The following is a 26,504-nucleotide window of genomic DNA, read 5'->3' as shown; positions in this document are numbered from 1 at the left end:
CATTTATAGATGTAATTTTTTTTTGACCCATGCATTTTGGGGATAGAATCTTCCAAGTAAGATTACCAAATCCAAGGGTAAATGAATGCCATATTATTATATTGCCAAAATGGTATAAACTCCATATGGGTTATACCATTTTTCATTTCATTCCCTTAAACAATGTATGAGAATGCCTGTTTCTCCACAATCTCATCCAAAGGATGTTGTCAAATGTTATTTGCATCTGAGATATGAGAGACACATTTAATTATAATTTTCATTTGTATTTGTCTTACTAAGAGTGATGGTAAGCATATTTTCATATGACTAAGGGCCATCTACATTTCTGCATAAATTGTTCTAGCCTATTTTTATTTTTTTTTTCCTAGCTTATTTTTAAATGGAGTTGTTGGTTTTTTATAAGTCTATTTTCAGAAGCTCTTGTTGTATTTGGAAACCCCCTTTTCTATAATTAACCTGAAAATGTTTTTTTCTCAATTTGTCATCTATCTTGTGACTTTTTCTTTTTCCCCCAATTATTTTATACATACTCAAAATTTTCCATTTTCCCCTTAATGTATCTGTACTTTGAGTCCTATTTTGCAAGATTTCCTCACTTCTTGATTAAGAGAAATTCACCCATATTTTTATTGTATGATTTTATTTTTCCCGTTTAAGTTTCTGATCCATCTGGAATGTATTCAAGAATGGATCTAATTTTATTTTGTTTTCTCACATGGCTATCATTTACTCACTTATTAACAGCCCATCATTTAGTCAATGATTTGAGATGCCTTAGATCATGTACTATATACCTATATAATTGAGTCTATTTCTAGATTTTCTATTCTGCTCCATTCTGTTCTGTGTGTCTTTTCATGTCCCAATACAAAAACTTTTCCAAATTATAATTTTAAGTCATATGACTTATAATTTTTTCCAAATTAAGTTTTAGAGTATCTGTTTTAATGTCTGGTAGAGCTAGCCCTCCTCCCTCTCCACTGTTCTTCTTTTTTAGAATTTCCTTGGTATCCATGTTTTTTTTTTTTTTTTTTCCCAATTGAATTGTATATTCAAGATGGGTCTAACTCCAAGGGGAAAAAAAAGAAACTGAGGGCATTTGTATTGTTATTGTACTAAATTTAAAAGAAAAAACATGGGGAATAATTGACTTTTATGATATTGCAAATTGACATTTTTAAACCATCAAGCCAAATCATGCCATCCCTCTGTTCAAACCCTCCAAGGGAAGAATTGACTTTTATGATATTGCAAATTGACATTTTTAAGCCATCAAGCCAAATCATGCCAACCCTGTGTTCAAACCCTCCAATAACTATCACGTGAGGTATAAACTAGTGTTTTCAACAGTCTGCACTATTTGACTTCAGTTCTTAAGAGCCCACCCCCCCACCCCCGCTGGTTGCTAACTCCATGGTAGAGAAAAGCTGTTCATCTCATGGCAGCCAGGAAAGGCAGGAGGTTGAGGGGAGGGTAGGCACAAGATGACAACCCGATGACCTACTCCTTCCACCTCCTACAGTTACCACCACTTTCTAATAATGTCAGCAAACCATGAATCCATCCATGGATTAGCCCACTGATGACGTTAGAGAGCTCTCATGATCCAATCACTACACAAACCCCCTGCAACGGGAGCCAAGCCTTCAACACATGAGCCCTTTGGGGACATTCCAGATACAAACCATAATGGAAAATAAGTCCAAATCTCACCTCAATTGTAGGTGGTCCATTGAGAAAAACTGGGTTTTTTTTTGTTGTTGTTGTTTGTTTGTTTGTTTGGATAAGAGCAAGAATATAGTCCACAGGGGGGAAATTTTGGTTTCTACTACAGAGTGAACTGTGTGCCCACCACTACCACCCCAAAATTCATATGCTGAATCCCTAACCCTTAATGTGACTATATAAAGTCTTAAGATGGTAATTAAGATTAATGAGTTAATAATGGTGGGGCGGATTCCAATAGGACTGGTATTCTTATAATACATAGAGAGCCTTCTCTCTCCTTGCACACACATTAAAAAGGTCAGGTGAGGACACAAGAAAGTGTCTACCTGTAAACCAGAAAAAGGCCTCTACCAACTTCATGTCGAACTTCCAGCTTCTAAAACTGGGGAAAAAAGATAAATTTCTGTTGTTTAAATCACCCAGTCTGTGGTATTTTGTTATGACAACACAAAGATTGTTTCTATCTAGATTATTTTTTACTAAGAATCTGTTGCAGCACTTCCTCATTATAATACGTGCAAACAGTTGAAATCTTTACTATACAGAACTCCAGTTTTTATATAAGTAGTCCCTACTTTCTGTTTTTGAGCTTAATATCTAGGAATAAAAACTCACATTTCTGAACACCATGACTTATTCATACCTTATTTTTCACTTATCTGTAATTAGATAAGAGCAAGAATTCATATAAAATCAGGCGATTGTGTATGAATTGTTGAGAGCCACAGCCAAGTCGGGATGGCACCTGGCATTTTGCCAGAAGGAGTGGTTGAGAAGTAACGCCAGCGAGCCATTAAGATGATGATAATTAAGTTAAGCTGTGTATAATTATTAAGATAATGACTGATTGCTGTAATTGGATGATGCTAAATTGAAACAAGCTGTGTATTCAGTTGTGTATATAAACCTTTGCTGTCCAGCAATAAGGCGGCTCCTGCTACCTCGGTGCCCGCTACTTTTGAGTTCCCGTTGAATTTTTGTGGAGTTCCCGTTGGTTCTCGAGGAGTTTCTGTGGAGTTCTGGAGAGTTCCCATTGGGTTCAGGCAATAAAGCAGTTCCTGTTTGAACCTACAAGTGGCTTGTGACCTCGTGGTTATTTTGTGCCCAGCCAGACTGCGGCAATGAATAGTCATGATTTCATTTACCTTTTGAATCATGCTGAAAGCTCCAATATCATAGTTTCTAAATGTTAAGGATTTGAGGTTTGTTTTGATGGAGAAAATAAAATAGGATACTATGGAGTTACCTAATTGCATACAGATAAATTATTAGAGTTGGATATTTGGAGGGTTGTTTTTAACTTTTTACTTTGACCTAGATCCACCCAAAGTTGCAAATATAATATAGAGAGATACTCTGTATCCTTAAGATCCATACAAGTTGTTATATCTATAAATAGTTTCACGTTATAGGTAAACCAGTTTAACATTTACTTATGGACAACTATTTTGGTTTCCAGTTTTTTATTACAAATAAAGCTGCTGTGAACATTTGAGATGTGTACCTACAAGTAGAATTGCCCAGCCAGACTGCGGCAATGAATAGTCATGATTTCATTTACCATATGGTAACATTTTCATTTATCATATGGTAACTTTGTTTAAAGTAAACTTTTGATGAACCATTCAACTATTTTTTACAGGAGTGTCACCATTTTACATTTTTTTCACATCCTTGCCAACACTTGCTTTTTTTCATTGTTTTGTGTTTTTCAGTAAAGATCATTCCAACATGTAAGAAGTGGAATACCACTTTGGTTTTGATTTTGTGTCTCCCTAATAAGTGAGATGTTAAGCATTTTTTCACCTTGAGTACTCTATATCTTCTATGGAGTGTCTACTCAAGTGTTTAGCCCATTTTTAAATTGGGTGTTTTGTTTTGGGTATAGGAGTTCTTTATATATTTTGTATGATCCCTTAACAGATACATGCTTTCTATATATTTTTTCCTATTCTATGGGTTGTTCTTCCACACTCTTGGTAGTGTGCTTTGATGCACAAGTCTTTTACTCTGTTGACTTTTGAGAGTACTTTATTCTTGATACAAATCCTTTGTCAAATATATGGTATATAAGTATTTCTTCCTAGTCAGTCAGTTGTCTTTTCATACTATCAACAAAGTCTTTCTTTCTTTCTTCCTCCTTCCTTCCTTCCTCCCTTCCTTCTTTCTTTCTCTTTCTTCTTTTTTTCTAGTAGTTGCATTAAGCCCATATTTCAATGTGGGTAGAGTTTTTCAATCCATGAACATGATTCTTTATTTAGATCTTTTGTGATTTCTTACATTAGTATTTTGTTGCTTTCAATAAGAATCCTGTACATATTTTGTTAATTTACACCTAAGTAGTCTTGATGTTGTGTAATTACCAGGGGTATTATATTTTTAATTTTGGTTTCCATGTGTTCATTGCTAGTATATAAAAGTAAAATTAATTTTTTGTCTGTTATCATGTAGTAGACACAGGAGCAAATTTATGTTGGGAGTTACAGTCAATGATTGCCATTTGAATTTTACTCTAAATGGGATGAGAAGCACCAGTAGATAGTGAAATTAGCTTGGTGTTCATTATAAATCTTTTTTTTTTTAAATCCCACCATATTAAATGATTGGTGTTATTTCTTTCCAGTTTTTTTTTTTTCTTTACAACTTAAAAGATATATGTGAACATAAACTGAAAGTTTAAAAATCAGGAGTATTTGCAATTATTTCATATAATGGTTTGCTGATCACAGCTCTCTTTATTCAATGCTTTCACTTTTGATTCTATAAAGTGACATAAATTTCTACGGGACAGTTAACATCATAATAAAGCTGTTGCAACTGGCTGATTCTAACCACTGCTTTTGGAAATGCCTCTTCTCTTTACTCATCATAAACACATAAACACAAACATACTCTTTGTGGTATGATGAAAATAGTAGAGATTCTGGAGTCAAATGTATGTATTTAATCTCTCATGGCTTCAATTATATTTCTACACAATACAGACAGACACTAACACCTATTTCCAAAAGTCTGTTTTGAGAACTCAGGATAAAGTATCTAGAGGATCTTTAACAAATGATAATTCTCTCATCACTTAGCTCCCATTCTCAGATCTATTTATAAACACCATTTAATTAGCAATTTGGGCCTTAGGCTAAATCCCTATACAAAATCTTAAAACCCATAGTAATAGCACTTCCTAATCTGATGATGAGTGGCATGAGTCTCTGAAACAAAACCCTTCCACAGACTTCTTACAATATTTTAAAATGTTGAACAGGATCAAAGTAGTGTTGTATGACTTTTGGCTATGCTATAGAGTTGTCCATTTCAAACTGAAATTCTATAAACATAGAATGAAATAAATATATGTGGCAAAATATGTTAAAGTAATGCAAAAGTAAACATGCTTTGAATTCGATGATAATAAAACCTACCATTTTATTTCATGCATATATCACTCAATAGTATTTTAAAAATAGAGTCTCAGTCACATTTGGAAGTCTGATAGTATGAAACTATGTTTTATATATTACATAGCCTGAGAATTGCATTTTTCTCAGACATCTTATTTTACAAGTTCTCAAGATATAATATAAGTTCTCAAGATATAATATTAGCAAAAAGGGAAATATTATGAGTGATTAAAAGTACTATATCAAGTATTTAACTAAATATTTTTTTCCTGTCTGCTCTGGACTAATCATTTCACTGATACTGTTCCATAATCTTCAGTCATCCTCAGTTGGTTCCTTAGCACAAAAACTAATCCACTTTACCTCAAACCCACAATCCTACCATTCCTTTTTTTTGGGGGGGGGAGGGGGAGGGGGAGTACCAGGGATTTAAATCAGGGGCACTCAACCACTGACCACATCCCCAGCCCTTTTTGTATCTTATTTAGAGACAGGGTCTCACTGAGTTGGTTGGCGCCTTGCCATTGCTGAGGCTGGCTTTGAACTCATGATCCTCCTGCCCCAGCCTCCCGACCCACCATGCCCGGGCTCCACCATTCCTTATTACTTTACTTTCTATGTTACATCTGTAATCCAAGGAAGCTCTATTCCCAGTACAGCTACTTTTCTCTGTAGTTTTACCTTGAACCTATTCAAAAAAGGAAAGTTCCAAAGCCATTCCTGTCCTCTATCATGACTGTCTTTTACATCAATCAATTGCCCCATTCTCTCCTTTTCCTATAAATCCACTCAGTTTTAAGTTCTTTTTACTTAGCTTCTATCTTCTCTAAACTGCTATTCATTTTAAGATTATCCTGAAACGGGTGTGTTAAATATACTGGCATAATCATGTTTGCAACTTAGTTTTTTTTTTTTTTAAATACCCTTTAGCAAATTGAAACAATTTGCAATTTTGTTCGTTTTGCTGTTGGACATTTTAAATAAACTATTTAAAAAGTTTTGTCTGTATTACAGGCTGTTAATGTCTGATTTTACAACTATATTACCAAGCCTAAAAGGAGCTATACTTAGGCAATTTTTTTTCATTGTTAAAGACTCTGGTTAAAGTTTTTAAATTCTTGTTGTGACTCATTGAAATTTTAACTTCAAAGAGTTCAAGCATCATAAATCCACCTGTCCTTCCTTATTGCAAACTATCTTCATAGGCAGCACAAACATACATTAAATTTTGTTATTTTCAGGGGATTTTCAAAGTACCCTTTTATATGACACAAGCATACACATAACTCTCTTTCTCACCTGCCATTTTCCTTACTCTCCTTCCCATTTCGAGGGCAGCTTTTGAATTTTCGATACGATACAAAAGCTCACTAACTGAATGCTTACCAGGGGCCTGATAAAAACAAACAGCTGATATTTACTGTCGCTCAACCTTGGTGCCAGGTGTAGTCCTTACTTTGGTAAGTAACCACACGGTAGGAGAAAAGCTAGTCTGGGTCAGACACCCTAGGCGCATTTCTCCATGAACGAACCGGGGCATTAAAAGATCTCTCCTCGTCCTAACTTTTTTTCCTTACTTTCTCCCCAAATGCTCTTCTCGCGCTTCCAAAACCCTCACTCACGAGCTTTTACCTAAACAGCACTTCCTTAAGTTTTCACGAGTAACCTGACCCTGACACACAGAGGTCAGCCCACAGGATTCCTAGAGGCGGGTCACAGGCACAATGCGAGTCCCAGACAGTTCCTCCCGGAAGTCTGCCTGTGACTAGACACACGCTCTCCAGTGACGTTCCGCGACTCCACAGGAGGCGGCGCGCGTGCGCGTCGGCAAAGGGGCGGGGAGGATGAGCGCGGGGAGGGCGTGCACGGGTGGAGGGCGGGGCGGAGGGGTGGGCCCTTCCGGGCGCTCTTTCGTGCTTCACTTCCTGTTTGCCGGCACTTCTGAATCCGGGTCAAGGGTGTCCACCTCCGCCTCGCTTCCCCGGCTGATCCCGGCACCCTCCTTGACAGCCCGGAGTGACAGCGCCTCCTGACTCATCCTTGGGCCGGTTTCTTCTCAACACCAGCCGGAGCCTGGACGCCTACACCTTCTCCAGAACAGGAAGGCGCGCCTCCCCCCGCCTACGGCTCGCAGCCCCGGTTCTGAGCCCCCACCATAGCCGGGGGCCTTGCTGGTCCCTTCGCGCTAATGCCGCAAGGGACCGCCAGCCCGCGGTGGCTGCGGAGTACGGACCTCCATCGCCGTAGGCCCGCCGTGGGTGGTGTCCGTTCTTATCGCGCCCCAGGTTCGCCAGCTCCCGCCCCGATTTGGATGGGCTCCCCTACACGATAAATGTGGCTGCTGAGGCGGCTGTGGCGGTGGCCGGTCCCGCTGCTGCTACGCTCCAAGTTCACCTCCGCCCCGGTGCTCTCCTGCCCTACCTCGGGGCTGCCGCCGCCCGCTCCTTATCCCCTGGCCCTGGCCCTGGCCCTGCGGCGTAGCCACAATGGACAAGATCCTGGAGGGCCTGGTGAGTTCTTCGCACCCGCTTCCCCTAAAGCGGGTGATTGTGCGGAAGGTGGTGGAATCCGCGGAGCATTGGCTAGATCAGGAGCAGTGCGAGGCCATGTTTGACCTGACTACCCGGCTCATCCTGGAAGGCCAGGACCCCTTCCAGCGACAAGTGGGTCACCAGGTACTGGAGGCCTACGCACGCTACCACCGGCCTGAGTTCGAGTCTTTCTTCAACAAGACTTTCGTGTTGGGCCTCCTTCAGCAGGGCTACCACTCGCTGGACAGGAAAGATGTAGCCATCCTGGACTACATTCACAACGGCCTGAAGCTGATCATGAGCTGCCCATCGGTGCTGGACCTCTTCAGCCTGCTGCAGGTAGAGGTGTTACGGATGGTATGTGAGAGGCCAGAGCCCCAACTTTGTGCCCGACTGAGCGACCTTCTGACCGACTTCGTGCAGTGCATCCCCAAAGGGAAATTGTCCATCACCTTCTGCCAACAGCTGGTTCGAACGATAGGCCACTTTCAGTGCGTGTCCACCCAGGAGAAAGAGCTCCGGGAGTATGTCTCCCAGGTAACAAAAGTGAGTAATTTGCTGCAGAACATCTGGAAAGCTGAGCCCTCCACACTGTTACCTTCCCTGCAAGAAGTTTTTGCAAGCATCTCTTCCACGGGTAAGGATTATTTTTAAGGAGACTATCTCTGGAAATTCAGTCTCTCTCACATACATTTCATGTTTGCTTCCAGCCCGGAAAACATTGTTAAGGGAGAGCAAATCCTAGAACCCTCATCCAAAATTTCATTCCAATCCTCTACCTTATTCAGGATGTCACGTTATACCTTAAAAACACCTCCTGTTCCTATTTTAAAAGTTGGGAACATCTAAGTCTAAGACCTTTGGCATTAAACAAGTTACTTAATTACCCAGCTTTCAGGATGACAGCTGCTATGTAAAGCGTCTACTCATTAGTGACTAATGGTAGCATAGTAATAATATTTACCACATAATTATTGTATGTGATTTTGTCATCTTGTTGAGTTTTTTTCCCTGTTTTTGAATTCCCGCATTTATAAATTCATGGATTGTGCAGTTTTATTACTAGATTATCACAGTTTACTATGTAGATTTTAAATATTGGCATTTTCTGTCTTCAGTAGTGTATGTGAGAAAGGAGATACAGGTAGAATGAGGAAAGCAGGAGTGTGAGGACTTAAATACATAATTTTGTGCTATGACTGAATCCTCAAAAATTGAAGAAGGTCACATAATAATACTTGGCTAGAAAATGCTTTCTTTCCTAGAAATTTTACCTGTATGTCTGGGTTCCTGAAAGCCTTGGAGCTTTCAACTTTAGTTGTGAAATAATACGTCCAAAACCAGCATCACTTCTCTACTTAATACAACCATTCTCCGTAATTATTCCACTTGGGTATTTGAACTAGAACTTGTGTCCTCCTTTCATTTTGAGAAACAGAAATAAGGGTGGAGTTTTAGCCTGTTCTTACAATCTGATAAAGAATTTAATGTATGCCAGCTGTTTATTTACAGTATTTGTTTGGGTTGATTAGTTTTTTCTTACTGTAATTTTACTTGCATTGTCTGTGTTACCATAGCTGTTAAAGGTGCTCATCTTGGAGTCACTTAATTTTTATGTAATTTAGCAAAGTCTCCCCTCAATTCATCTAAATTTCAAGTTAAAAGAAAGATTTTTTTAAAAATCTTCCTTATAGCTTTGTGATGACTATTATAGTAGTTTTAAATTACCTTCAGTAGTCTTAAAGTGAGAATTGAAATTGATACCTTGCATTTCTTTTCTAATGCTTTGCAAATGAATATCTTAACACAACAATAATTAATATTAAAAATTGGAGGTCAAGTAATAAATGGATTAAAGATGGCAGTACTAAATAACAGTTTTTAAAATTCAATATTCTGTGTATAGAATGAGTAAATACTGCTGTTTGCTCTTAGTCTCTCATTTAATATTCATGTAATTTAATATTCCTCTTTCATCAGAATCTACTATGATGTATAGTATAACAGCTGCTTCCTGATTAACACCTTTGCTGCAAATAAATATGTATTTTTTGTTCTTTTGGGAAAGTGTTGTTTTCTTTATAATACTTCACTTGAACCTTCTTGCTATATTTCTTTTTCTTTTGAATTAAAAAAATAGATGCATCATTTGAACCTTCTGTAGCACTGGCAAGCCTCGTGCAGCATATTCCTCTTCAGATGATTACAGTTCTCATCAGGAGCCTTACCACGGATCCCAATGTAAAAGATGCAAGTATGACCCAAGCTCTTTGCAGGTACTCCTTCATTCTACTCATTGTAGATTTGAGAGGAGAAGATATCTTGTGAGTAATGAGAAACTTAGAGAAATAGTTAAAACTAATCAGGGACTCAAATATATAAATGTATTCCAAACTAATTGGAGTGGTTTATCTTATTATAGCCTTGGCAGGGATCCTAGTAATTCATAAATTTGTTTCAATTTAGCTTTTTTATTCCAAAATCCTACACTTGTGTCCATTTATTATACAGATAGAAGTTTATTGTATTATCAATATCCATGTATTTTTCTAATTTCATTGCTCATTTTTATTTCCTACAACCTATTTATTCCCTCCAGGCTTTTTTAATTTTCCCTTCCTATTTTATCTTAAGCATACTTTATCTTTCAGCTGGGCTCAGTGGGTAATATACTCTTTTCTTTTGTCTAAAATTTAGTTTTCTCCTTTAGTTTTAGATAGATAACATATTTTTCTGATTTCAACATGCATCCTTATTTCAAAGATGTTAAAATGTGGAAATGCCCGGTTATGGGTATTCTACTTAAATGAGCATAATTTTTTTCACTTAGTGCTGTATAACTAATTATACATCTTAAAATTGACTTTGTTTTAGATTTAGATTTTGTTTTAGAATATATCATAAATAAGTAAAATAATTTAGTATGTGCAATTGTTTTGGGGAAAAAAGTGGGTAAGAAGAGGAATGTGGTGTGAAGAAGGGGTTTACAATTTTAAATAAGATGGATAAGGAAACCTTAGTTGAGGTGACCATGACAATAAAGACATGAAGGAAATAGAAGGAGCAAACCTGTGGATATTTTAGGGAAAGAATATCAATGTAGGTGGTACTGAACTTAGGATGATTTGTTTTATGATTTTTCAACTTTATGAATGTGCATTCAGTAGAAACCGTACTTTGAATTTTCAGTCTGCTCTTTTCCTCGGTTAGCAATACTTGGTACAATATTTTCTCAAAATATTGGGCAGCAGTAGTGACCCACAGGTCCCAGTCAGCTACATAATCAGAGGGTAAATAATCTTTATGATGTACTGTGTTGCTAAGTTGGAGTGTTTGGCAGGTTGAGTGTCTTGAATGCATTCTTTATTTATATTTTGTTTACAGTGAATTTATCAGGATATAACCCCAACCTAAGTCAAGGAGCATCTGTACTGTCTTACAACTTCCTGATTTTTCTCTTCTAAAGTGCCCATCTATGCGCTTATTCCAGCTATTGAGTTTCTCTTTTCAGTTATTATGTTTTCTCATTGAATTTTTCCTGTCTGTTTTTGTTCTTTATTTCTTCTTTGTGTATGTATTAAACATATTTAAGTAGAAAATAAGAATTTGCAACAAAATGGTTTTTATGCCATTGTTATAAAATTTACATATATGAACTGAAGGATTCATGTTGAGTTCACAGTAGGCTGCATATGTACTCATGCCACTCTCTATTACACAAACTCTAGAAAGTCAGATTTTTTTTCATCTTTTTCACTGCTGTGTTTAAAAAGGTCTTTCTCTTCAAGCTTTTCTTCTTTCTCTGTGCTCTTAAACTTAAGAGAATCATCTTATTTGTAATTTATACTTCTGACTTCTTACTGCTCACTCCTTTATTAATTTCCAGGGACTTGTGAGAATATTTATATATTTGAGAAAAGTCTATATAACTATGTTGTATGGCTTCTGTCACTATTACTTTTAATTTATAGTGAAAGCTTTGCCTTTTTTTGGTAGTCTGTATTTTTTATTTTCATCTTTTTAATGTCTTTGTATTTATTGTTTTTTAATTTCTAGTCTTATGACAGCATGCTTCCTATGTCTGTTCTTTTTCTCCTTCCCTTTCTTCTTATCACTTTATTAATCTGTTGTGTATGTGGTTGATTTCAATCTTTTATAAAATAAAGTTCTTAGTACTCAGGACTGAGGCAGATTACTTGAGCCCAGGAGATGGAGATGGAGAATAGCCTAGGCAACATAGTGAGATTCTGTCTTAAAAAATGAATAAGTAAATAAAACTTAAAATTAAAAAAAAATATATTCTTATTTCATGGATCTCTCCCTAATGAAACTCCTATTTGTGTCAGTGTGACTGCAACATCTCTTTTGAATGAATATATCAAATTATATTGTCCTCTTAGTAAAATATTGGAACAAATAGACTGTAAGCTAGATCAACCCTCAAAATGTGTCAAAGTGAGTATGTAATTCTCTGAGAAGTAGATTTCACAGCTGCAAGTAAAATTAGAATTTAGTTTTTCCATACCCTTTGTTGCATATGTAATAATAGCTATATTGTTTACATGCCAAAAGTCATTCATATTCACCACAGCCTTTTGAGGTAGATCATATTTTTGACCCTATTTTATAATTGAGGAAATTGAGAGATTAAATAATTTACTCAGGTTCACTTAGAAAGGAAGTGGTACATTTGGCTCCAGAGTTATCATCATACCATGTAGTCACCAATGAAGAGAGAAACCCAGAATAATCAGATTTATTACTCACGGTTGCTCTTTAAGAGACAGAACTTATCTTCACGGCCTGATAGTGATTTTTATTTATTTATTTTTCTTATTTTGATTCCCATTGACACTTTTAATTCTCCTAGATATCTGTTCACAAATCTAGAAGCAATTTTCAATTCCATCCTTCCATTCCCTTTGAGTAACATCACTGCGTCTGTTGGATTCTTTCTTTAGCGCATTTCTTAGAGTGATACTTTGTCTATCCCCACCATTTGTGGAAACAGACCCACACTGTTGAAGTGGTCTTCTAGTTGTCCTTTTAATTTTTCTTATCTGAACACTCAACCCTACTGATTTTTCCCTCTGACCAAGAAACTATAGTGACTGATACTACTTACTATAAACTATGTGCAGATTCTACTTGTCAGCACTCAGCAAACACTCTTGTTTTAATTTTCTAGACTTTTTTTTTAAACAGTCATTGTATCCAACTTAATAATTTATTTTGTTTTTGAAATGTACTTGGGAATTAATTTTTACCTATTTGTTTCCACAAGAAGATGTGATCCAGTTTTTATACTGCATTTCCAATTTAACCTATACAATCCTTTTTAACCCATAATCTATCCACAGTGATTATTTTTTACATAGAAAGTGCAATTGAAAGGATGTTTATTTTTACCATACTCCTACGTTATACTTGCTCATACACTATATTTTTCCAAAAGTACCACTTACCATGCTTCACAGTCATTTTTTGTAATTCAAAAAAGCAAATGTAAGTATCATTGCAGCACCAGATAGATAACATTGAAGTACGAAATAGGCCAGATGTCAGTGAAATGATAGTGAATACAGTACACAAGCATCTTCTGGAGAAAGCTGATCCTCAATTCTAATTGTTTGTTGTCACAGGGATATTTATATTCAATCTTGTTTGATCTCATTTTTCAAAAGAAGCCTGAAATCCAGTTTTTTATGTGAAACTTCCCAATTTTTAAAACATTGGGACAAATAAGACTGAAGGCTGAATGTAGACCTCAAACTGCCATGTAAAAGTGAAAATTGATTTTACTCTCCATAAATTATGATTAAATCTATTTTGTTGCCTTTCATGTCTCCTGCTTTATTGTTAATTTTAAAGTTGCATATATGTATTTTTTTAGCTATAGAAGAAATGGTTTTATTTATTCAGCAAATGAGCTCCTACTCTGTGCCAGGCACTCTGCTGAGTAAGGGGATCCAAAGATATGTAAGATTAAAATAAGAACAAGATCTGCTCTGGAGTTTATAGTCTAATAGAGGCGATAAGATGTTGGAGTACATAAACAACAACTGCAGTTAAAATGTTCTTTAGTTGTAAGCAATTAAATAAAAATTTAAGAAAAATGTCCTTAGAATTCAAACTTAAGTAACCAATATGTGATAGAAATGATCACTATAGTTAACCATAAAAATAACTCATCCTACGATTTCTGTGCCTGAGGGGACTTTGGCATATACCAGTTTAATCAAAATGAAGAAGAAAATGCAGAGGGAAAAGCAATTGCACTGGCAAGTTTAATACAGATACCAGTACCACTGCTTGATAATTTTGTGATCATTGATAATTTTTAACTTTCTCTTTTCCAATCTGAGGATACAAAACATCTTACTACTATATTCTTAGCAGCTAACATAGTACTCCCTATATAATACACACTCAAATATTTGCTTCATGAACAACTTCTGTTTAGTCTGCTATAACAAAATGCTTTAAACTGAGTAATTTATGAACAACAGAAATTTATTTTTCACAGTTCTGAAGGATGAGAAGTTTGAGAATAAGACACTAGCAAATTCAGTGACTGGTGAGAGCCTGTTTCTCATAGATGGCACCTTCTGTGCGTGGGTGGAAGTATCTTTTATAAGGGCACTAATCCCACCCGTGATGGCTCCACCATTATGATCTAGCACCTCTTAAAGGTCTCATCTCTTAATACCAATGTATTGGGAATTCAATTTCAACATGTGAATTTTAGAGGGACGCAAACCTTCACACCACAGCAGCTTCTAAAATGTGTAACTACTGATGTGAAGTTTGTTTTAAGATTGTTCTGGAGATTGGATTGGTACACATAGGATAAAGAGTAAGATTTATGAGATGGGAAGAAAATAAGGAGGCTAGAGGAAAAAAATATAAGTAATTGGGAATAATAAAGAGCCATTGCCAAGTGGGATTTTCTTTTTTTTTTTTTTAATATTTTTTTAGTTGATATGGACAAGTATCTTTATTTTTATTTATTTATTTTTATTTGGTGCTGAGGATTGAACCCAGGGCCTCACGTGTGCAAGGCAAGCGCTCTACCAATGAGCTACAACCCCAGCCCCCCAAGTGGGTTTTCTGTTCTCTGCCCACTCACCCTGTATTGTACTCTCCTTAGACTGAATTAAAGAGGATTCTGGTCTTGAGCTCTCTCCGGTTCTTCTGTGACAGTGCCACTCCCCTTAGAGCCACAGTGCCAAATAGAAATGCTCACACATGCCCCTCTAGGCCACATTAGGTTTTTTTGTGTATATTTCCATGTGTATACTCACATTGTTTTCTTTTAAACAAAAATGAAAGATTTTTTAAACTTATTTTAACAACATTTCATATCTTTTCATATTAGATAACCATGGATAGATTCATCTACCTCATTTCTTCAAATTCTGCTTAGTGTTCTGCAGTGTCACTGCTGCAGTGTATTTGGTCTTTTCCTTATTGGTGGTCATTTAGGTTTTTCTGCAGTTTTTCTGTATCAAAAACAGTGCTACATTAAGAGTGAGTGAGTGTGTGTGTGTATTTTCTTTTGGTTTTGGAATTGAGCCCAGGGGTACTTAACCACTGAATTACATCCCCAATCCTTTTTATTTTTTATTTTGAGGCAGGTTCTCATCAAGTTACTACTTACCAAGGCCCAAGTTGCTTCGGCCTCACTAAGTTGCTAAGCCTGGCCTCAGACTTTCAATCCTATTACCTTATCCTCCCTAGTCTCTAGGATTACAGGCATGCACCACTGTGCCCAGCATATATTCTTAATTCACAAAAGCAAGTATGTCTCTTCTTTTATGTAGAATAGTCACAAAACTTTTGAGAATCAACCTTGAAATAGTTGGAAGATGTAGAATAGCTATCAGGGGCTACTTCAATGACTTGTAACTGTCATTGTTGGAAGAAGCCAGGAAAACAAAAAGTAAATTGAGTATAGGGAATGGAAGGAACATACAGATAACTTGTAGTCAGTGTGTATTGGGACTTTAGGGGCATTTTAATCTTAAAAGGAAAAAAACTTAATAAAGACAACACTCCATTATTATTATAGATAGTTATATAATAGCTTTGGTGAAGATGCCCAAATTGATTTAGATGTCAGCCCTTTTAACATGGTAGTTGCTTTTTTGGGGCAGATTTATGACCTCGGCATTGGTAGTTTGACAGTTTGGAGGATGAAGATGTTTATTGTTGCATATGTTAAAAGAGGAATTCACAATGTATATTTCCAATGTTATATATTAACCCATTTTCTCTTCACAACATCCCTGAAAATGAGCACACTTACCCGCAATCTAGAGATAAGGAATTTGAGGCACAGAGATTATAAGTACTTATAATATATATCATATAATATATAGGTTTCTGGCTAATAAATTATAAATTGAGATCTTTAAACCACTTGCTCTGACTTCAAAAGGTGAGTTTTTTCCCCTACTATTTTCTTATTAGATAATCCTTAAAATCAGTCTGTTAGGTTGAATTGTATGAACATTTGGTCTAATTGCTTTCCAAAAGAGTTGTACCTGCCTTCATTGTGGTAAATATCTAACTTAGGGAGTCTCTTTCAAACCTTGTTTTACTTTATCTTTTTTCCCTTGAACTGGGTTGATATTCAAGAAGAAAGGCATTCATTAATGAAATTAGGCCATTAGCATATTTACACAATTTGTACCCTTTTATATATTTGAAGTTTTCTTTTGTTGTCTTTACATAGTAGAGTTTTGAAAGAGATGATGATACCTGTTCCATAATTGAAAATATATCCTCTTTTAATGGTGTATTACATTAGATTGCACTCATCAGGAAGGAGAAATCTTGGTTGATACCCATATGTTTTCATTTGGATGTCTATATTTCAGCTGTTCTTAGAGTAAGTTTGATAATAAATTCTTGATACCACTATATAGTATAAATTTTTTTATTCTTGCATTTGTTAAAATTAGAAATTTTTTTAATGGAAATGCATTAAATATAAGAAATTGTCACTGTACAAAATTGAAAACTTCTTGAGGGTAAGCATCCATTGTATTTCATTTCTACATCTTGGTCAGTGCTTTTTACTAGCAAGTTGTAAATAATGAGTTATGAAGTGACTGATTATTTACTGTAACAAGAGTAGTCTACTCTTGAGTAATGTTGAAAATATTTCCAATACTGATAGTTTTATTTTTCTTCAATTTTCAGAATGATTGACTGGCTCTCCTGGCCGTTGGCTCAGCATGTAGATACTTGGGTAATTGCACTGCTGAAAGGACTAGCAGCTGTTCAGAAGTTTACTATTTTGATAGATGTTACTTTGCTGAAAATAGAACTGGTAAGTGGGAGTATATGAATGTATTAGAATGCATGAAATCTTATAATCAATATTTTTATAATCAATATTGTCTCTTTAAAAGCATTTGAATGCTTAATTTTATTTTTTTTTTTTTATTTTTTTTTTAAAGAATATTTTTTAGACATTGGTGGGCCTTTATTTTGTTCATTTATTTATATGCAGTGCTGAGACTCGAACCCACTGCCTCACACATGCCAGGCAAACACTCTACCACTGAGCTACAGCCCCAGCTCTGAATGCTTAATTTTAAATGAACCAGTTTTCGGTTTTGTTTTGAATAGGCCTTAGTAATTTAAAAAATGCCATGTAAGTGTAATTAAAATAGTTTTGCTATTTTCAGATACTGACTATGAAAACATTTCTCCCATTATTTCTTGAATCCATCTAATTAGACTTTTACCATTACCTTACCAAAATTACCTTTGATACCAGTGCTTCCCAATGTTGCTACACCAGGGATCATTTCTCAGGGCTCTCCTCTTCAACCTGTCAGCAGCATTTGACACAACTGAACACTCCCTCTTAAAACACTCTTCTTACTCAATTTCCAGGACATTTTATTTCCTTGGGTTTTGTCCTGCTTCGCTGGCATATCAGTCTCCAGTTCTTGCTCTTTCTAGTTTTTAGATTGCCTTAGAGTTCAGTCTTTGGTCCTCTTTCTTTTCAGTGCATATTCACAGCATAGGTGTCCCAAGGCTTTATGACTGACAAATGTATATTTCTAGTTCATTGTTCTCCCTTGAATTCCATATTCATATATTCAACTGCCTGTACTCAGATATGAAACTCCTAATTTTTTTTCTCCCACAGGTGATCTTTCCCATCTTAATAAAGGGCTACTCCATCCTTTCATTCACTTAGGCCAAAAACTTGAAGCTATCCTTATCTCTAACATTCTCTCTCAACCCATATCCTATATATCCTGCTGACTCCACCTTTAAAATATATCCAGTATCCTACCACTTTTAATCAGTTACGTCACTACTACCTCAATCCAAAGTTGTCACCATCTCTTGTTGAATTGATTACCATAGCCTCCCTGCTTTTTGTTCCCTGTAGGTGTCTCACAAGATGCCATGTGATCTGGCCCACTGCTACTTCTCTAATTCCATCTCCCACTTGCCTTAGTCTCTTGCTTCACTTACACTGTCCTCCTTACTATATTCATATCACACCAGCCTAGAGGACTTGGGACGTTTGCACTGCTTTTTGTCCTGTTTAAATTGCTGTTTTCTCAAGATCTACCAAGCTTATCTCTCTCCTTTCCGCTTTATAGTCAGATATCACCTTTTACATGAGGCATTTTTTTTGCACATCCTTTGTAAAAATAGCAAACCCCTCTGCCACCCAGTATTTCCTATTCATGCCCTGCTTTGTATTTTGATAGCACTTATCATTATATGTTCCTTTTTATTATCTCTTCACATCCTTTATACTGAAAGTCCTTTTAGAAATTATTTTTCAGATCTACTGTTTTCCGTTGCCTAGAACAGTGCTGAGCAATAGTAAGTGCTTAATAAATATTTATTGAGTGAATTAAATGAAGAGTGGCCCAAGAAACATCATCATATAAACATAGTTTAACAGATTTCCATTTATCAGGGTATTTTAAGAATTGGGTAGGCCATTACATTCCTCTTGATCTCAGTCATGTTGTTATCTCAAAACTTTGTCCTTCCCCCAAAGTTTAATAACATGTTATGATAGAACTTTTCAGGAATGGGGGCATTCATATAAATAATTTTTGCTCTAGGGAAATAACTACTGATTGAGTTTCTGATTTTCCTCCAAATTCTTAAGATGGGTGTCTTATCTTATTTTGAAGGTTTTTAATCGACTTTGGTTTCCTCTTGTGAGACCTGGTGCTCTTGCAGTTCTTTCTCACATGCTGCTTAGTTTTCAGCATTCTCCAGAGGCGTTCCATTTGGTAAGTTATACCAGAAGCTTCCTATAATTAAAAAAAAAATTTCAAAATTTAGTTTCCTATTGAGTCACATTTGTATGTAGTGAAAAGGCTGTAGGTTAGTTCTGAATCTGTTTTCACATAGCTTTACCTTTTCTTAGAAAATTGAAGCTGTTTAATTTCTCTCCAAGGAATATATTTTCAGAATGTTTTGTGTCTCACCAAAACTACCCGACTTGTTACTGCTCTATGTGAGATATGTCACTGATGGATGTCTGCTGTACATATGAACAGTGCAAAAGGATTAAAATAGTTGAAAATCACTGATGGCTTTAAAATTTCAGAACCATGAAAACATCAGTTTGATTTGTTGTCTTAAAATTAAGTCTTTTTATTCACTCTCAGCCCATATCCTGTTGACTCCATCTTAAAACATATCTAGAATGCTACCACTTTAAAACAATTACATCACTGGTTTTGATTTGATTATCAATTTGCAGGTGTTACTTTAGGGACCTGTCCATTGACATTTTTATGGCATCAGAGGAAAGCAGTAGCTTTGTGTGAATGCCTGCTTCCTCCAAGATCTGATCCGCAGTTTTACAAGACAATTAACTCATTATCAGTATACCTACAATGTTGAAATCTTAAGGATACTGATCACCATAACAAAATTCAGAGGAGACTGATGAAGATGTATAGAATCCTAGTTGTTAATTTTTAGGTGACTTTTTTTTTTTTTTCTTCCAAGCATGATTGTGTGTAGGCCCTTCAAAAAAAAGGCTTGTTTTCAAATTTCTAGGAAGGAGACTCTCTAACATAACTTAATCATTTATTTTATTGTTTATTACTTTATTATACCAAGGACATTTCTTTTTTTTTTTTTTTTTTTAAATATTTATAATTGTCCTTCAATCAACCAGCAGAGTTTGAATCTTTGACACACAATCTACACAGTCAATTCATATGTGCAGTCCTTATTTTCTGCAGTGTTATTTTAATTTTAGATGAAAATGAAAAAGAGATATGATTACCCTAACAACTAACAGCTGAGGAATTATACATTCATGAAATGCAAATGACTATATACAATGACTGGAGAAATCCATATGCTTCAGTCCCTTTTCTGGTACTCTGCTACAACTCTGCTTGGCTGGAAGGGAATTCATGAGCTATAATACTTGAGGAGATTCTCATCTGTAGGTTTTAGAATTTTCTTATCTGCCATATTCACCACCCATCCTGGAGCAAGACCAAAGAAGATCTGCCTTGGATCCTTTCGAGTACTGAGCATTTTAAAGAGTTCATCTTTAGTGATATCTGGTAGAACATAGCCATACTTCTTGGCGAGTTCCAGTCTTGCTTCAGGAAATTTGGCAGGATCCGCCAGGTAACCACGGTTCTTTGCATCAGTATAATATGGCACCAGTGCTTCAGGGGGCAGCATTCGTTTTGGAATGGGTTGTCCACGCAGAAAGAATGGAACAGGTTTGCACAGAATATCCAGACTTCTTGGATCATAGAAGGCTGTAGTAACTACACCACCGTTTTTTTCAATTGCAGCGATAGCTAGTTCTGAAGCCAACTGTACTTCAATATTGATTTTTGCCTTAAAGGTGTCAGCACCCTCCTCAACAAGCTGGACACCATAGTCCCTTTTAAGAGGCTGGATAGTCACACCTCTCCCATTGACAAGCTGGGTTAAGTCAATAGGTTGAGTAGGATCAACTCGACCCAAATCAATAAGATACTGCAGTCTCTTGAGACTCAAAGGCTGATACTGGCGTCTGAAGCTATGTCCTTCATTAAATTCATATTTTGGGATTCGGATATAAAATGGAGTCTGGCCTCCCTTGAAGCCCAGCCGTGGCCGGGTTCCTCTCTGCCTTTCTCCTTTATGGCCTCTCCCACATTTTCTACCTCTTCTCCGACCTCTTGGTCGCCTCGCCGGTTTCCTGGAGCCGGGATTGGGCTTTAAATTGGCCAGGCTCACACGCGGCAGGGCCCGGAGCAGGTCTAGGGACCTGGCCCCACCGGCCTGCGCTGGACCAGCCATGACCGCAGGTCCGGGAGCTTCCAAGGGCGCCCTGAGCCGCCTCCAAGGACATTTCTTAATCTCTGGGATTAGTCGCTTACTCTATACTCTAAACCTATTTTATTGCTCAGAATGTTTTAAAATAAGTTATCTCCTTACCTTTCCTACTTTAGTAGTACCTAAACTACTTTAACTACTTTTTTCCCCCTGAGAAAAATAGATAAAATAACAAATATTTGACTTTGAAATGTTTGATTATTAATTAAGTGGGTATTAAATCATTTATTTGAGGGATCATTTATTTAAGTTAGATCTGAAACTGAAAATTTTGATCTGGGTTAGTAAAGCCTAAAAACAAAGACCAAATTCTTGTCTAAGTACTGTGTAGAGTTGGACCCTCCACTTAACTAAGAATAACTTGGACATTTAGAAGTGATTTAAATGGTAATTAAATCACATATAATTCCAAACAATTCAGTGAAGGACTGAGATTTAAGGGTGGCTAACTATGAGCAACAATTTGGAATCATCAACATCATTATTCATCATATTTTATGTTTAGAATAGTTTAGGGCAAACCAGGATTGATGTTATAATATGTATTGTAATGAGACAGATTGCTTTTTATATTTTTTTTTTAATTTTTTAGTTGTAGATGGACACAATAGCTCTATGTTATTTATTTATTTATTTATTTATTTATTTATTTATTTATTTATTATGTGCTGAGGATTGAACCCAATGCCTCACACATGCTAGTCAAGTGCTCTACCACTGAGCCACAACCCCAGCCCCTCATGTTTTTTATAAGTGGAAAAAATTTAAATAGACACTGTGGCAGATAGTCATATGGGTAAGAAAAAAAAAAAAAAACTATTTAAGTTTTATGAATTTCCTCAAATAGTAACTTATGTTTAGTGTTACAGTAATGTCTAGAAACATTTAGTTTCCTCATTCAAAAACTCAACTTTCAAGCATTGAGGAGTCAATATAGCTTGCTTGGAAGTATATCTCGAAGAAAAAGTCTTATTTCTGTGTCAATGATAATATTGATCATTTTGGGGCATAGTAATAGAAAACCATATAACCTGATTGCAAAGATCAAATGTACACTAGAAGTGCTTTTGGACAATTTGGAATTATGAATCATTTTTAAATTATTTCCTCTTTTTATTTCTTTCCCTTCATGTCTGAGAAAACAAAATAATTTTAAATTTTTAATTATTTTATCAAAAGAATGTCTGAGAGATGTGGCTTTAATGGGGCAGGGTTGCATTCAGATTTGCTTAAATATGTAGAGATGATAGCAATAGTATGAACTCATTAGGAGCTGCTAGTTTTATGGTGATATCCATACCTTTGATGGAGGTAAGATTAAAAGTAGTGTAAACCTAAAATGTGATTTAAGACCTCAGGCTCAAGGATAAAGCTAGACAGAAAACAGAAGTAGCACTGTTAATTTAAGAATATGATGATTCTTTTTAGGTGAAAGGAAAAGAAGTTGATTGGGGCATTACTATAACTGTCATTATTTGCCTCATGGCATAGCCCTAATATAACTATAGCTTCACTTTTCATGAGATAGCGACCAAAAATATTCCACAAATAGAACATAATAAGATGTCTTTTAGCATGAGAAGTGTAAACATGTAGTTTCATATTATAATTATTTGGAAAAAGTACAGCATTATTCAAATAGAATGAACCATTGCTGAAAAATAGAATTTGTTTCATTTGGGTAATAACTTCTTAAATATGTTATTATGTCTATATTTGTTGGGTTTTTTCCAACTAATTTTACAATGAAAACATTTTTTGTGATGATCATCAATATTAACAATTGTCTACATGTTTACAAGCAATGTACATTTTCAATTTCCTTTTTATTTTTAGCCCCAGTTTCTTAAATATAATAGAAGATTCTGATTCCTTTTATTTTTAGAACCATCTTTATTTGGGTTGAGGAAAGGGTTTGTTAATAAGAATATCCAATCCAACATTAGACATTGTCCCTCTTCTTATCTAAATGAAAAGTATATTATTTGAGCTATAATTTTAGTTACATTTGTAAGTTATTTCAAAGACTTAAGGTAGACTTAACTGCACAATACGTGTAATTCTTTCAAGCTGAAAATTTTTAAGTTGTCACTAGGTGGAGCCCTTTAGCTAATTCTAGGTTTGCTTGTTTATTTGTTTTTAATTTGTTCAACTGAAGGCATTTCTTTAGAATTGTTGCAATGACTAAGATTCCTGTTTGTACCTATGTCAGACATATAGTAGTGTAAGAATGAGGAGAGGAATAGTAAATGGAATTACACTTGTATATGACTGAAAACAAGATTTGCCTTGATATTCTTGATATTCTAGAAGATTTTAACTTTATAACTTTTTTAGAAAAGGCTATGACAACACATGTGAAAGAATTTGCTGATCATATATCATTGTACTCTATTTGTAGGCTAGAGAATGTATTGCCAGTTTGTAAACATTTTAAGAAATGTTTTTCTTTTTTTCTCTTCAGATTGTTCCTCATGTAGTTAATTTGGTTCACTCTTTCAAAAATGATGGCCTGCCTTCCAGCACAACCTTCTTAGTGCAGTTAACAGAATTAATACACTGTATGATGTATCATTATTCTGGATTTCCAGATCTCTATGAACCTCTTCTGGAGGCAATAAAGGTATGAGAATTGTTATACCAGTATTTATGGAGTTGCAGATTAATAACCATATTTCTTCAATTCTCTGGTACCATCAAATAAGGCATATCTTAGAATTTATAACCACTTTTGGGGAAACTTGTTTTAAAAATATGCTATATTAAATGAATCCATATATCAGATTTGCATCCCATGTGTTCAAATATGTAAAGTACATATTAGAATCATGGAAATGCAGATAATAAAGTATTTGACTGATTTTGTCCCTATTTTTAATTCTGCTTTTACTATATACTATTCATGAATGTCTGTATTTCATAGAATCTTTACTTGAATTATTTGTGGTCACTCTGTTTTTCAACTTTGTATAGATAGTGCATCGTTTCTGTTTGTGAAAAATAGATCACAGCAAGCACACTTTTCTCAGTAAATTTACTGCAAAGTCAAGGTAGAGCAAAATAAGAGAGTTTAACTCAGACGTTATACTACTTCATATCTGAAATGGACTCAAATCATATGATTTTTACTGTCTAGTTAGCTTTATCAAAGTAATTTTGGGGTCCAGAAGACAAGACTGTTAAACAATTAATGTGTGTGATGTATAACACTGGTATGACACTTGACCTTTCTAAAGTAAATTATATGAAGGAGCATTTGTCATGGATTTAATAGTAATGATAATCTCTATTGCTGTGTCTATTGATGACTGTTCTTCAGTGCTTTCATATTGAAAATTCTGATAACTCATATAGTCTCAGAAGAAGGAAAGGAATTACTCTTAGCCCAAGGAAACACTTTCTCTTAGCTATCATCAAAACAAAAAAAGCAGAATTACTTTAAAAATGTTTGTTTTCTAAGGTCTAAGTACCAGAAATAACAGTCAATAAAAGATAATTGTAAATTATTTGACCAACTTTGTTATTCGCCAATGCTCTACTCAAGCTTGAAATCATTTACACTTAAAATCTTTTCTCATTATCACATACTTACTAAGCAAGTAAGAAAAATCTGTATGTTGTAATAATTTTCTAGATGGTAAAATGTGATTAGTTTTTCAGAGTCAGAGGTCATTATGCCAATGTGTACTTTTTTTTTAATCCCCTAATTACTTTGGACTTTTGTTTCTAAGGATTAATACTAAGTAAATATTAGTAATGAATTAAAAGAAAATATGATTTTTATCCCCAAATTTGAAAAGCAGATTATTTGTTGTTTAACTTATTCAGTTATGGGCCACTTCAAGTCCTCATTCCTACTGCCTTTAAATAGCACAGAATACTCTCTGATCTCAAAGTTTTATGTTGTAAATATTTTGCTAGCATAAGTAGTTCAAATGTGACAATTCGTAAGTATTGTTCAACTTAAGCAACTGTGTTCAGGAGGCATTTATTTTTGCCATGCACTGTAATTTGAATTTTTAGTGACTAGCTAATTACTGCTGTCAGTATTTTAAAACTAAGAAGTAAAATAATGTCAGTGGAAAAATCTTCTTTGTGGTGCTAATTAATTTAATAACAAAAATAGTTTTTACTTTACTTTAAAGTATTTTTCCTATTTATGATGTGTAGGATTTTCCTAAGCCTGGTGAGGAGAAAATTAAGCTGATTCTCAGTCAAAGTGCCTGGACGTCTCAATCCAATTCTTTGGCATCTTGCTTGTCTAGACTTTCTGGAAAATCTGAAACTGGAAAAACTGGCCTTATTAACCTAGGAAATACATGTTATATGAACAGTGTTATACAAGCATTGTTTATGGCTACAGAGTAAGTTTAAATTTGAACATTTTCACTTCAACTATACAATTTGATGGATGCTAACAAAATGTAAGGTGGGGATTTTCTATACATTATTTCTTATAAATGGCATAAATGTTAGTATTTCCATATACTAGGCTTATTCAGAAGTGAAATTGCTTTTAATGCTCAAGAACTATTGAAAATAATACTTATATAAAGTTTGCTTGATTATATCTAGTGTACATTCCATTTATTTATAATGCTACTATCTTTTTAATTTCTATGACTTGACATTTAATAACAGCGGGATAGATTTAGCCTGTTAAGTGTCCTAGAGATCTCATTTGCTATTATTATTTCTTATCTTTGTTTCTTTTTTCCCCCTTTCTATTTATTTATTTTGCATTACGATTCTTAATACACCATTATACAATAATTTATCATATCTCTGATTATATATAGGGTATGTTGACACCAAATTCACATCTTCATACATGTATTTTGTATAATGATGAGGGTCTCCTTTCACCATCCATGCTATTCCCCTTCTCCTTTCCTTTCCCTCTTATCTTTGTTTCTGTCTATAAGCCCACTATATGTTTTTAACCCATATATCTTTTTTTTTTTTTTTAAACTAGGGGCATTTCACAACTAAGCCACATCCCATCCCAAGTCCTTTTTATTTTTCATTTTGAGACAGGGTCTCACTAAGTTGCTGAGGCTGGTTTTGAACTTGTGATCCTCCTGCCTCAGCCTCCTGAGCCACTGGGATTAGCACCACTATGCTCCGTTTAAACCATATATGTTTTGAGGGTATCAAATTTAGTTTTATATGCTTATAGTTATTTCACTGTTTATCAGAACAACTTCTTTGTTTAGAAAACAAGCTCTGCTTCCCACTCCAATATGGTAATTACTGAACAAATGTATAAATAGACATATTCCTTTGCCTACTTATGAATTTACTTTTAAATCCATTTTCTTTTGCAGCTAAGTGAATAGGAAATAAAAATTGCTAGTTAGAGGAATGCTGTCCATGATGGTACAAAATAATGACCAACTTTTCCTAAAGGCAAAATATGGTTAATATTTTCTCTTTAGTACCAATAAAGATTTCATGGAGCTTTCCCAAAGATGTTTATAAATTGAGTTCC

General features: G+C 35.2%; 1 protein-coding gene and 1 pseudogene across 1 annotated transcript in view; one reads left to right on the top strand and one right to left on the bottom strand.

Moving 5' to 3' along the window:
* Positions 1–7,086: 7,086 nt before the first annotated feature.
* The window catches only part of Usp38 (ubiquitin specific peptidase 38), a 33,430-nt gene continuing 14,012 nt past the window's right edge, over positions 7,087–26,504 (top strand). Inside the window, exons 1-6 of the mRNA XM_027926677.2 lie at positions 7,087–8,297; positions 9,801–9,936; positions 16,868–16,997; positions 18,844–18,945; positions 23,478–23,636; positions 25,184–25,377. Of these exons, the coding sequence (XP_027782478.2) occupies positions 7,616–8,297; positions 9,801–9,936; positions 16,868–16,997; positions 18,844–18,945; positions 23,478–23,636; positions 25,184–25,377 (1,403 nt within the window). The 5' untranslated portion in view covers positions 7,087–7,615. The remainder of the gene's footprint in view (positions 8,298–9,800; positions 9,937–16,867; positions 16,998–18,843; positions 18,946–23,477; positions 23,637–25,183; positions 25,378–26,504) is intronic.
* Positions 19,818–21,014, bottom strand: LOC114085510 (large ribosomal subunit protein uL15m pseudogene; annotated as a pseudogene).

Source organism: Marmota flaviventris, chromosome 7 (genome assembly GCF_047511675.1).
Source record: "Marmota flaviventris isolate mMarFla1 chromosome 7, mMarFla1.hap1, whole genome shotgun sequence".
NCBI lineage: Eukaryota > Metazoa > Chordata > Mammalia > Rodentia > Sciuridae > Marmota > Marmota flaviventris.
This window is presented reverse-complemented; position numbering and strand designations above follow the sequence as displayed.